This window comes from Pteropus vampyrus, unplaced genomic scaffold (genome assembly GCF_000151845.1).
Source record: "Pteropus vampyrus isolate Shadow unplaced genomic scaffold, Pvam_2.0 Scaffold20, whole genome shotgun sequence".
NCBI lineage: Eukaryota > Metazoa > Chordata > Mammalia > Chiroptera > Pteropodidae > Pteropus > Pteropus vampyrus.
Window position 1 is genome coordinate 11,238,414 of NW_011888801.1, and position 13,370 is coordinate 11,251,783.

At 44.4% G+C, this 13,370-nt stretch overlaps 1 protein-coding gene across 1 annotated transcript in view; it reads right to left on the reverse strand.

Annotated features, from left to right (window-relative positions):
- The window catches only part of GRID1 (glutamate ionotropic receptor delta type subunit 1), a 706,314-nt gene that overhangs the window by 7,666 nt on the left and 685,278 nt on the right, over window positions 1-13,370 (reverse strand). Inside the window, exons 18-19 of the mRNA XM_011355348.2 lie at window positions 8,520-8,686; window positions 1,937-2,177 (exon numbers count right to left, since the gene is read on the reverse strand). Of these exons, the coding sequence (XP_011353650.1) occupies window positions 1,937-2,177; window positions 8,520-8,686 (408 nt within the window). The remainder of the gene's footprint in view (window positions 1-1,936; window positions 2,178-8,519; window positions 8,687-13,370) is intronic.

A 13,370-nucleotide genomic window follows, 5' to 3' on the forward strand; every position in this document is an offset into this window, starting at 1 on the left:
TGTGTGTGTGCATACACACACAGTTACACACACCCTGATGATTCATTCTGGGCTGTCCAGGCTGGACCTGTCTCTAAACATTAAACTAGGGGATATGAAGGGACGTGACTGAAAGTAAACAAAGACATCTAATCCAGAGGAAGGATGGTCTCTCTCTGTATCTGGCTCAAAAAGACATTCTGGAGGACGAATCTGAGCCTGTGTCCCCTAGGTTCCCATTCTGTCCACACCATCCCAGGACAGTGCCTCCACAACAGTGCAAAGCTTGCCTGCCTGGAGAATCTCTCCTGCTCCCCTGAGCCAAGAGGAATTTGCACAAAGGAAATCAAACTGTAGACTTAAGTTAAACAAACAAACAAACAAACAAACAAACAAACACAGAAACTAGGTATAATGTGAGCCAGTCTTCCATGGTCCTACTGGGAGTGGCTCCACAACCACCCCACCCTAGCTGCCCACTGATGCTTTTGCACATGTAGATCTGGGTTGTGAGAAGTAGATGAAGGTGTCTTAGCTATGACATGGAAGGGGAGAAGGCTGGAAATGGAGACATTTGTGGCCCTTCCTTAAAACTACTTGTCACAATAATTTACTGTCCCTCTCAGTGATTTCACAGAAAATTTTCCAGTAGCAAAAGAAGCTTGGGATGGGACCATTCCTTTCAGTGGGTTTTCTTTAAATATCTTCCTTCTATCCTTGGTCCAGGGGTGATAGGAGAGCCAATGAGACTGTGGGAGACCCAGGTCTTGCATTTCCTTACATGGAGGCACATAGAAGGCGTGTGAGGAAGATGGATGTTGCTGGGTTATTTCAGACATGCTGAGTCAAACACCAAGCTCCTTCCAGCAAAACTAAGTGTGATGACAGAGAGCTCACTGCCTGGTATGAGTGGAGACACTGCCCTCACCCCCACCGGTACCTGGGGCTCCATTTCAGACTGATATATGGGGTGTGCCCAGCTAGTTTCTCCAGGTAGCAGAGATGGTGGCCATGACCCAAAGTTACCTCTTTGGATTTGGGGCTGGTAACTTTACTGCTTCTTGTTTGAAGTTTATACCTGTTTGTCTTCACATAAACTGTAAGTGGAGCTGTGATTTTAGAAGTAGTTGAGGTATATATAACTTGTAGTGACAGACCTATGAAAGAGTGGCTGGGCTTGTGCGATGATGCCTGTGTGTAGGTTTCTGCTGATGGAGCAGCATCACTAAATGACACTCCTTGCCACCCTCCCTTAGAGAAGTTGTCTCCAGGGATACTTTATGAAGGCTTCTTAAAAAAAAAAAAATGAGCTTGAAGAAAAGAAGAGCAAAAACCCAATGAGAAGGAAGCGTCAAGGGCAGAATCAGCTTGTGGTTGGCATATACAGGAAGGAAGTATGCCTGGAACCTGGAAGCTGGATGGTCACAATATTCCTTGTGCTGGGTATGCCTGGAAAAAAAGTGGGTAAGGCTAGGCCCCGCAAGAAGGAGTGAGCAAGGGACAATGGGAGGGGCAGGGGCAGGTTCCCACTCACATGCTGGTAGAGCAGGCCATGTGGTAAGAAGCCAAAGAGAACCAGGAAGGAATGCGGTCTCCTTTCTTACCCTACAGTTGGTCTCTCCAGGTCAGGGTGGAGGCAGATGGGTGGGGAAGAATGGGTAAGGGCTCTCTGGTGCTGCTCATGCTGTACTCGCTCTATAGATAAAATCAGGACTTTAGTGGCTGTGGCTGGTACCTTGTCACTTTGTTCAAGAATGAAAACATCCTATACATTTGTTCTCTGGCTTTAAAATCAAAGTAAAGTGAGGACACCATCCCCCAATATAAAATACTGCTGTTTCCAGACAAGTGACTTGGGTAAATACTAACTGGAAGAACCCCCACCCCTCCAAGTGGCCCAGTGGGTCTATCCTGCCTCTAGGCTGCAGAAAGGAGAAGCAGGACCCAGAGCACAGACCTCTTTGGGGGCCTCCTGGTGGCACCGGTTGCTATTCCACCACAACTCCAGGGCGGCCACCAGGCAGGCAAGGAGGAGGCCAATAGCCAAGATGCAGAAGACACCGGCAAAGCTGTGCAGTTTGAGGGACTTGCCATCTGCCTGGGCGCTGGCATGGCTGGTGAGGTCACAGCGGCCCATGTGTGGCCACCACTTCTGCTTGAGCACATCCAGGTCCCCGGTGTCTTGCAGCTCCAGGATCCTACAAGATATAATCACCATGAGCCACACATGCTGGCCTCATCAATACACCATGAAGGTCCTGGCCCCTTCCCCATCATGCTGGCCCCACTGCAGACAACATGGAACCATCGAAGCAGCTCTCTGCCTTAGCTTTTCCCCTCCCAATCCATTCTCCTCTCTACAAGCAGAGTGTTCTTCTCAAATACGCATCGGGTTTTGTCACTCTCCTTCTCAAAAGCCTTGATGCCCTCGCCCATCCTGTCTTGCTGCCCATGGATAAAGTCTAATAGCAAAGCATATAAGGACCCTTCACATGTGATCCTGAGGCAAGCTCTGAGGAATAAATCAGGAAATACAAAAATGAATGGGACACATACTCAGACTGTGGACTTATGATGTTCCTGCTTACAACAATGTTTTCCTTCAAACTTCATTAACTGTATCCTATGTCTCTCTCATTAGGGTTTGCCAAATCATTCCTTCCTTCTTTCAATTTAAGGAGCACCTGCATTGTGCCAAGTGTGATATTCAACATTGCTGAGCTTATGGTCTAGAGACACATACAGGAACATTAAAAGAATTAGAGGTGGAGACAGAAGCTGTGACCAATACAATGAAATGAACATAGAGGTGCTAGGAAATGGTACATTGGGAAGGTGGCCTAGATTGGAGAGTTACAGAAGACCTCATCAAGGAGGTGAGGTGACAGGTAAGTGGAAACTTGAAGGATGATTAGTCATAACATAGCTCACACTCATCCAGTACATTCTGTGTATCAAGAAGCATCCTTAAGTGCTTGACAAATAGTGTTTAATTCTCATGTCAACACTTTGAGATGGTTAATTCCATTTTCCCATTTTTACGGAGAAGGAAATTGAGGCACAGAGAGGTAAAATATATTGCCAAAGTCACCTTATGGTTGGCAGAATTAGTGTTCAATGAGGAGAAGGAAGAACCTTCCTGAGAATACAACCAGGTTTGAAAGTCCTGTCTGGGGTAAATGCTCAGCATGTTTGAGGAGCTAAAATGTGTCCAGTGAGAGAGGAGAGCAGTGTATGAGGAGGAGAGTAGTGTAAGATGAAGATAGCAAAGCAGGTAGAGCTAAGAACATGGGTTCTGAGAGGATGGAAGAGAATTTGAATTTTATCCTGCATTCAAAGGTGGGACAACCTTCTCTGGTCTTGTATTCTCCCATGTAGGTGGCTGGATGGCAGTTTTCCTTTGTTGACATATTTTATGGACTCCGTCTATAATCCAGGGATCTGAACAGTAAACTAGTAGTAGCTGGTAGACCCCAGGCTCCTCATACTCAAGCTTTTCCATTTGAGGATGGGAGCTCTTTAAGCCCAGTCCATGGTGATATATTCAGCTGACAACACCCTCTGGACCTCTCTAAGTCCTCTGGGTATACATGGTTTGAAAGCAATCATTCTTTATAGCCAAGAGAAACTCACTGCCAACTGGCCAGTTGAGTAGTCTCTGCCCTGGACTTGCATTTCAGGCCAGCTGTGACCACAGGCTGAGGCTAAGCTCAATGACCATGCATAGGCTGTGACAGGTGGACAGCCCAGAGCGGGTTCTGTGATCTGTAAGCATCACGAGCCCAGCATAGCATGGCCTCTCACTGGCTAGGAATATCCTGATTCAGTGCAAAGAATAGGCTTTGTAAGCACCAGATCTCAGCTGGCTGTCCCAGGACAAGCGACGTGCCCATTAATCTCGGCTTCCTCATTTTTTACAACATATACCGATGATGCTTGCTAGATGATTATAATCTTTCAAGACAGGAGCAGTGCTTTACTCTCCATGTTTTCCTCTGAGCAAGCATAGTGTCCAACAATTTGGGCTCTCAATGGATGTTTGTTGCATCAATAAATGTATGAATGTCTTAACTGAATATTGAAAACTAATCTAAACTAAAATAGCCATGATGAGATAATTAGATAATATCTGTTAAGTGCCCAGAGCGCAGATCAGTACCAAAGACTTAGAATGTGGCAGTGCATATAGAAGCTTGGTCCTTGAGATAAACACATGATTTACATGTTGCATTTGTGTGACATGGAGTCGTGCTCAGCATGCTGCTGAGGCAATAAATCTCTTAACATGGCACATCCGATGATTAACTGGGAAGCTATAGTGTTCCATTACCTCTATGTGGCTCAGGACATGTTAGGGAAGCTGCATGTCTGTATGTCCACTGGCTTGTGCTCACCAGCCATTAATTAAGTCTCCGCTGGCAGGTCTGAGTAGGCTGGGCCTCCGGGCAGTTACAGGAACCCAGGGCTGGATGTATAGGACCTCAGAGCTTTTGAGAAGATTCATGGTTGAAGTACTGGCTCACCAAAGAGAGATAGCCAAGCTTCATGTTTACTGGCATGGATTCTGTTCTGATGGACATCATGTCCAACCCAGGCTCTGCCATCACACTAGCTGTATTATGAAATCTCTCTCATCACTAAAATCTGAGATCATAATAAACGCACCTACCTCACAGAAGGATTGTGGCAAAATGAAAAGAGGAAACACATGTGCACCACCATTTCAAGATATGGTGAGTAATAAGACCTACATAACAGATGGTTAATAGTTGCCATCTGATGGCCATATTGACCAGTAGCCCTATCAGTTCAGTGTGGACATGAGCTGCCTTTTACTCAGAACACAGTGGAGACTGATGAATTTACATTGTTTTAATTCTCAAAATAGCCTACAAAGTAGTTCTTACTATATCTGTTTTACCTATTGACCTGAGGCTCAGAATCTAGATGACTTGCACAAGGTTGCAATTAGGAAGTGGCAAAGCTCCTTTTTAGAGCTGGATCATAATGACCCAGGAGGTCATGCTCTTTCCAGAACACCAGGCTGCTAAGTGCAGTCAGCCTACTCTCTGAGAGTCAGGTTCTGGCCTAGGGAGATGGTGAGACTTGCCTTGGGGCCAAATCCCCACTCTTCTGCTCATTGACTGAAATGTCAGGCAGGCTGCTAATTTTGCTAATGTGTCTCTTCTTCCTGCTCCTTATAATTGTATGTATTTTTTATGCCCAATATTATTCCAGGAAGAATGTAAGGCAATTTATAGGAAGACATTGAATAAAATAAAAAATCAAACAAATCAAAAACAATGTAAATATGTAAGCAACAGAGAAAAGATAAAATAAGTCACAGGCACAAAACGAGTTCTAGAATGAGGCTAAACTAATACACACCATAATAATCTATACTACATACGAGGAAGCCAGAGCAATAATAACCACTTCCTGAAGCCCGTTGTTCTATTTTCCAGACAGATATAATTGCAAATGCTTTCCTTCAGTCAATAGTTGTGGAGCTCGCTACACAGTAGGTACTCTGTAAATGGCTATTAAGTTGCTAATCATGTATTGAATGCCCACTCTGCATGCCATGGTCTGCAAATGGGACATAGCTCTCAACCCCCACCACACACACATAAGTTGTAGTCAACAGACCCTGTCCTCTGCTAAAGCTAGGGGGCATATCTATATTCAAGGAAATAGCTTAGTTCCCAGGACTAAAGGAAAGAAGTTTACAGCAGTTCCAGATAAGACTGGGATTTGTTATTTACACAGGGCTCTTTTTCTGTAAGTGTCATGGAGCATTGCTTCCTGGACCTGCCACTTTGCTCCTCTCAGGCATGCTCTATGTGGGGACAGCTCACAGTTACGTATGTAACAGAGCCTCTTAAAGAGCCGTTGGCAAACGGAGGTTTGAACATCCCCCCAGATAGACACCCATCTGTCTAGCCCAGGAGGTGCTGCAGATGACAATACTTCAGGAAGCCAGCAGAGCCCATTGGGTATATTTACCTACAGTCATAGAGCACATAGCCTTCTGATGAAAGTAAAGCGTAATAAATCACATTTGCCAGAACAAGGAAACTTGACTAGTCACTTTTGCTTATGGTGACCCGTGGGGCTTGGTGAGCAGCCCACAGTGTCTCTATTGGGAGAAATTTTGAATAGAACTTCACGGTCCTAAAGTAGAGAGGTAAAGGCACAGTCCTGTTCCAAAGCAAGTGTGCTTCTCTGGGACTGCACACCCCCACACTGGTCCTATTCCATTGCCTTCTGGAGACACACAAAGGACATCAAATTCCTTCTGTACTCAGCAAGTTTTATGATATTGGCGGTGAGCAACCACCCTCTCTCTACTGATCTCTTTCAGGTCAAGTATTCTCTGGTCCACCTCTGACCTTTTTTTAGACTCTTCACTGTCATGACTCCATTGAACAATCCAGCTGAGAACCAAGCTCTCTCCTCACTCCAGCGCATCATCATTCACTTGGCAGACTTTCAGGAGATCTCTGAGCAGAAAGAGTGCATAGGGACCCCAAGTTTCCTTCACTGGGACCCTATGCTTTCATGAGCTCTGTCTTGGGACATTTTAGCTGTCTTGTCTGGTGGTGCTACTGCTGCTGCTTTAGCCCCACAAGCTCCCTGACCATCTGTTCCAGAGTACTGCTCACAGGTTGATGGTCTGTGGAATGCCCTGAGCCTTCTGTCCCAGAAAATCGACTAGGGTAAACCTCAAGAACACCAGTGTATTATGCATCTGCAAAGAAAACATTCTTTCTTCATGCCTTTAATTTGAGCAGTTGATAAATCACTCCTCCTCCTTCTCTCTTGTCATGTCTCTCTGCTCCAGGGAGCAAAGGGAGGCAAAGAATGTATATTTGATTAAAATCTAGAGAAAACCCAAAAGCCTCATTTAACTTAATTAGTTATACCCCTTTTCCCAGTTTTGCAAATGAGCCTCTCTGAATGGATGAGTTGCAGGCCCTCCTCCTTCAGCCTTTCCCAGATGGGGCTTAGGCTCAGGTGCTTACAATGAAAAGATCTCAATCAAAATTTAGAAGGTAGAAGGGAGGTGATAGGGCTCTGAGATCTAACAGCAACATTGGCACAGCACTGGGGCACAGGGGACCTGCATTTTCCTTCCAATCCTGCCAGTAGCTAGCTGAGTAACTCCAGGTGTCAGTTAACCTCTGTGAGCTTTAGATGTTAAAATGATGTTAAAATAATGGCTCTTTCACCTCCGACTGGAAGATCCTCAGTGCCGAAATGAATGTGTTAATCAGGCAACTTGGGTTTGCCCCTAAGCCTGGGCACCATGTCAGTCTTTTCATCTAGACACTTCTGCCACATTTCAGATTTTGGTGGACCAAGACAGAATCTGCCCTTAGAGATTCTTCTCTGGGTTCTATAGTTCTGCCTTCTTCACCCGCAAGGATGTCACCTCACAGACATATGTGAGTTGTGGGCCCGAGGCTTATGTGTTCCTGGGGACAGGAGCCCCTATTAGCAGGCTGGTTACAGGAAAGAGGCCACTGAGCTTATCCGTGCTCTTCACTTTCATCCTCTTTGGTGAGACCAAGTCACTTGGTCAAGAACTAAAGTAAGCTCTTATGGCAGAAAACAACGGTGAGACGAGGAGGGGCTGTTTTTATCAAGGAGGCTGGCCAGGTATCCAGAGGGAGCACTTGGAAACTTGATCATGCCCCAGGGAACAGAGAAGATCAGGCTCAAGGGGTGGACTTGCACCAGCAAATCACATGGAAGGCTAAGTAGGCCAATGCAAACTGGACACATTGTATTCATTTCCAGTGGAGGGTATCTGTGTGCCTTGGATTAGGCTGCATACTCCTATCTATACAGCCTTCCTCCCCACTTTCCCCGACATGCCTATCATTTACTAGTATTAATTACCAGGAAGTTGATCTGAGGCAGATGGGGAGGAGGCAGGTAATGAGGACCAGGCCTCTCCCTACTCCAGCAGATAGCATCTGCTCCCTATCCCATGTCCAGATGACTATGGAGTCCATCCGCTTTTCTGCCCCCACTTTTTCAAGTCTCCACATTGACCCTTCCCACTTCACATTTACTTTAAGAAGTAATTATTGCGTCCTTGCCAGATCCAATTAATTATTCATTTAATTTTAAATTACTGGGCATATCTGGCTAATTTCTATTCGTCCTTCAGGCCTAAGTGTCACCTCCTCTGGAAAGTCTTCCCTGGTCTCCTGGGTTGGTCAGATGCCCTCCTCTACCCCCAGAATATCTTCCCTGTTGCACTTACTGCCCTGTGCTGACATTGCCTAGTCATATCACACTTCCCACTGAGACTGTGCACCTTCATAGGAAGGGACCATATACTCCATCTTCCTATCCCAGGACCTGGCACTAGACTAGCTGGGGTGTGGAGAGGAGCAAGTAGTGGTACATAGTCAGTGCTGTGGAAACTGTGACGAATGAGTTTGTATTGGCTTTCATCTCCTAAAAGGAGATTATCCTCCAACCCCAGCACAGATGGCTGCTGGAGTTGCCTTGCTGACTATGCCTACCTCTGGGAGAAGATGTCCCTGTAGGGGCTGCCATGCTGCAGGGCGATCCCATAGCCCTTGCTGCTGATGCTGTTGCTGATGACAGTCACAGAGCAGTCGTCATCCGTCAGGGCTGCATACTCCACCACAGCCACATCCCATAGAAAGGCGTAGTTCCCCTTCTTTGCCTGAAAGACCAAAATTACCATGAAGTCAGGCATACCTGGACTTCTGTAATAGTTTCAAGCAGTGAAGCACCTCAGTGGTAGGATTTGAGAGACCCTCCTTAATGGTCCTTTAGCCTACCAGACAGCACAGCAAACTCTCCTCCAATTTTCTGGTCTACAAATTCCACCACTGATTGATGCCATTCACTGTGGTTAAGACAGAAAAGGATGTGATGCCTCTGGTAGGCTCCAGTGCAGCGTATCTCACAGTGGCATGGACCCATTTCTCAGATTAGCAGGCTCACCTTCGAGACTGCAGAAAGTCTGACCTCAGAGAATTGAGATTTTTCCAACTAGAGATTTAGGGGGAGTATAATAGAATTCATTTAATATTTCTACTTAGAACCTGACTGAGCCCTGTTTAGGGTGAACACAGGAGATGGCCCTAAGTTCAGTGCCCCCGAGTGGCCATACCTTAACACCTAAATCATGAACTCACTGTGCATGGGGAACTCATTAAGGACAGGATCCTGATTATTATGGTGCCAGGCTGGGTTTCTGCCACTTGCTTTTCACAGCCCACACAATAGTATGCACATATATACACATATGCAGAGACAAATACGCATTCACACTTGTATGCACACACTTTAATGCACACATATATACACATATGTGCACATACACACAGGGTCAGGCTTCTGGTGTCACTGTTTCTATATCGGTGCAGATTATTCCTTTCTATATCTATTCAATGACTACAGATTATTCCATCAGGAATTTGCCTGTAGCCACAGCATAAGCCTTACTCCATCACACCAATCCACAGTAGATGGTCAATTCGATTCTGAACTATAACTCTGACTTTGTCTGGAGTTGGAGTACTCAGAAAAAAAAATGTAAGCTTCTTTGCTTTTTGGAAAGAGATTGCAAACTAGACATTGTCACTTGGCCAGCTTAAAATAGAGTATAATGTTCTTAATGCAGCAAAGTTTCTGGTTTCATTTCCATAGTGAGCATAAGACTCTTTGCCTTTTCTTTCCCTTCAGCCACAGCTCCCATGAGATGTCAGAAGACCTCAGTCTTGGCTGGTGGCAGGGCTGAAACATTACAGACAACAAAAGGCCACGCTGGCAAGCTACAAGCTTCATGACATTGTCAAGGGCAGGTCTCCTTCCTTTATTCAGTTGAGTCTTCACATCCACTGAGACTTTCCAAAGAGTACCACAGCTACTTAGATGAAGCTAGTCAAGGTTTGGGTTCTTCTGGAACTCTAAGTACCCCATAAGCCAAAATGGCTCATTTTTCTCATCAGAAGTTTTCTATCAGAAGGATTTCTGGGTGGTATGGCGTTCCCCAGCAGAATAGGCTGTTTCTAGCCATTCACATGATTTTGTCCAATGACCTTGTAAGAAATGACACATACCTGTACCACCCATTGACTTTCACCTCAGGAAGCAATTCAAGTATTATATCAAATCCTCATTTTTGGTCAAGCCAATTTCAAAAGTCCCTAAAGGACTTTGACCCAGGTTGCAAAATTACACTCATCTCTCTCCCTCCACATGGGAAGATAACAGTCTTTGAAACTTTTTCCTGCTGGCAAACAAGTTTTCTCACGAAAAGATATAAATTATCAGCCTCTTAGTTACTGAGTTTCTCAGCAAAACGTTGACTTATGACCTAATATTTGGCTTTAGTCTGACTCTGGAGCATTTTACATCCATGCTTGCAATTCAACATGACAATCAGACATTGTTATTTGTACGATTTCAAAAGGGCATGTCATGTTGAAGGAAGAATTAAGATCAGGTTAGTTTCTACCTCTCAATGATTTTATAAAAAGGAAAAGAAATTAGTTGAATCAGATCCAGTGAGAACCGACTCTTACAAAAGCCTGGCATGGCCATTCTAATGGGACACTTGGATTTCTTTAAGCCACAAGCATTTGTGGCTCCAGTTTTGGCTAAATGACAGGTGAGCGCAGTTGCATGAAGGAAGCTGCACTTATAGTCTTGCCGGCCTAAGATGAAAAGGCAGAAAACATATGGAAGGGATGCTGGTAATGTCTCAGCTGCAAATCCCTGCTAACCAGGAAGGCATCTGAGAAAAGAGAGGAAAGTAGAAGTTCTCCTTGAGTTGCTGAAAGACCCCAGACCCTCAATCTCCCCATTTGTAAATGGGGACTAAATTTACTATTGTATTTCTTATGTCTGCTTCAAGAAGCATGTAGCAGATCCCCAATTTACCTGACAATTACAGAACAGTGAGGACCTAGAGAGGCTGATGTCTCACATCTTGTATGTGGGCCAAATCAGAAGCTCTAACCACAGTGAGATTCTACCCTTATGAAATACTCTCTGTCCCCAAAGTCTCTTCCTCACAACCTCAGCATCACAGAGCTTCTTAGGTTCTCCTCTCTTAGCTCCACACTGAATAAAATGCAGCTCCAAGACCTTCTCTGGGCCTCTCAAGTTAATTAGTATTCAGTAAAATCTTCCTGGCGTGTCACAGACACTGTGTGAGACTGAAGTCTTCTTAGGTCTGACCATGATCTCGGGAACATTTCAGATGCCAGCTATAAGAAGCCAAATACCCCACCGATCATGGCTAAGTCCCTTTTACATAGACCTTCTTTTTGCTCCCATGCCGAATGAGCTCCACTCCCTTAAAACTCTAAAATGTGCCTCTTCCTTGTAGGATCGCAACCAATTTTACATGTGGCTCCTGCTAATTCTGTGCTGCTTATCCACAAGCTCTGGCTTCTTCATATGTGGAGAATGCCAAATAAACCAAACATCTGCCTCCAGGAGAGCCAAGAATTTCCTCTTTTTCTCTCTCCTTTTATAACAAGCTTATTCTCTTCCTTTCTTAAGTCTGAGCATTGCCTCATTTTGCTCTGAAGGTCCAGCTCCCTCCTCTGTGGGCTCAGCCTCTTATCTATTCTCTACTTACATTATGAAGGCATTTCTACCTCTCTCCCTTCACTCTCCATCCCCTTAACTTCAAGTCGGAGACCTCTTCCACTTTGAGACACGTTCATTTCCTATTTATATTAACTACTTCTTTCTGCTGAGAATTTTTTTCCTAGTCACTTGGGAAGACAAAGTATTGGCAGGAATCTAGTCTCTTATCAACTGTGTGCCATTGGCTATTTCTCATAGAGAAAGAAGGGTGAACCCAGATACCTTTCTGTAGGAGCTGAGAGTCACTTGGCCAAGTGGCACAACAGCTCTCTAGATGTGGCTATTCTGCTACTTCCTATTTATACTAACTCATTCTTCCTGCTTCTCCCAGTCCCATTCTTTCCCTGCTTCCCAGGTGGCTGTGGGGAGAGAAGGAGGATGCTATCTGAGAAGAGGCATAATAGTTAGTGAGCTGTTTACAAATAGATTGTGGACATTTATTTGTTCCATAATGCCTAAAAGATAAAAGTGATACTGTAGATATGTATTATGCATTAAAACAAGAAAAATTATTATATTTCACCTCTTTAATAGGTTAAATTACTTTTATCTGTCTGACTCATTTACAATATTAAAGGTATTCTGAATTTCTAATCACTGATTTACCATGTATCAATGCCTTGGAATGTGGCTGTTGGAAGTTAGGCTGAAGACAAGGCCAGTAAATTCAGCCCAGTCTCCCCTGAGCTTTGGGCTCTATATGGAGCCCAGGAGCACAAAAAACCCAGAGAGCCCTTTAGAGTTAGTTCTGAGATCCTAGGACTACAGACCAAGATTCCTTCAGGAACTATGGAAAGCATTTGCAGATCATCTAAGAAAGTGGAGGTTTGAAAGTTAATATAGCTAGAAGGATAATTTGCTACTTACATATTGTTGTTTTATTAATCAACAATATCCAGTGTTAGTGAGGTTGTGATAAATGAGCATGATCCTTCATGGCAATAGGCATCACAGAATGGCACAGTCCTTCAGAAAGTAATGCAGCAGTACATAACATGAACTTTTAAAGCCACTCATATGCTTTACCCTAGAAAACTGAGAATTTAAGCTAAAAAGTAAGCCAAACACACCTATGTATCTTAAAGATATGACTGATGTTTTAAATCTAAAGTTGACTGTAAGTAAGCATGAGAAGAGTTTAAATACTCAGTTTTGGGAAATAATTGAATTATGGTTCACAAATTTGATGGACTTTTTTTTGACAGTAATTATAAAGACTATGCAGAAACAGAGTATATATATATGTAGTAGAAAACAATAGGATGGGTTACACTACCATTACTGTTCTGTATACATGTGAAATGTAATATGTCAAAAGATGGACAGGATTGTTACATAACTGAGTGGGATTTGTGATGATTCTTAGGACAAGTTGATGAAATGTTTTCTTTAATCTTGTTACAGAGTCTAAGCTATCACAGACTACATAGGCACCAAACCTGATCTCCATGCCCCTGCGTGCCCTTGGTGCCTGAAGGTGCTCCTGCCCACCTACAAAACACAAGGGCCTGGCAGAGCTCTCCATTTCCCAGGGCACTGACACTACCCAAATACTTGGGAAAGTCTCATTTACATCCCTGGCCTAGATCTAAACATTTTGCTTCATTCACTCTCCCCTTTCCCTGGAAAGGAAAGGAAAAAGAAAAGGAGAGGAGAGGAGAGGGGAAGGGAGGGGAGGGGAGGGGAGGGGAGATTGGAGAGAGGAAAGGAAAGGACAGGAAAGGACAGGGAAGGGAAGG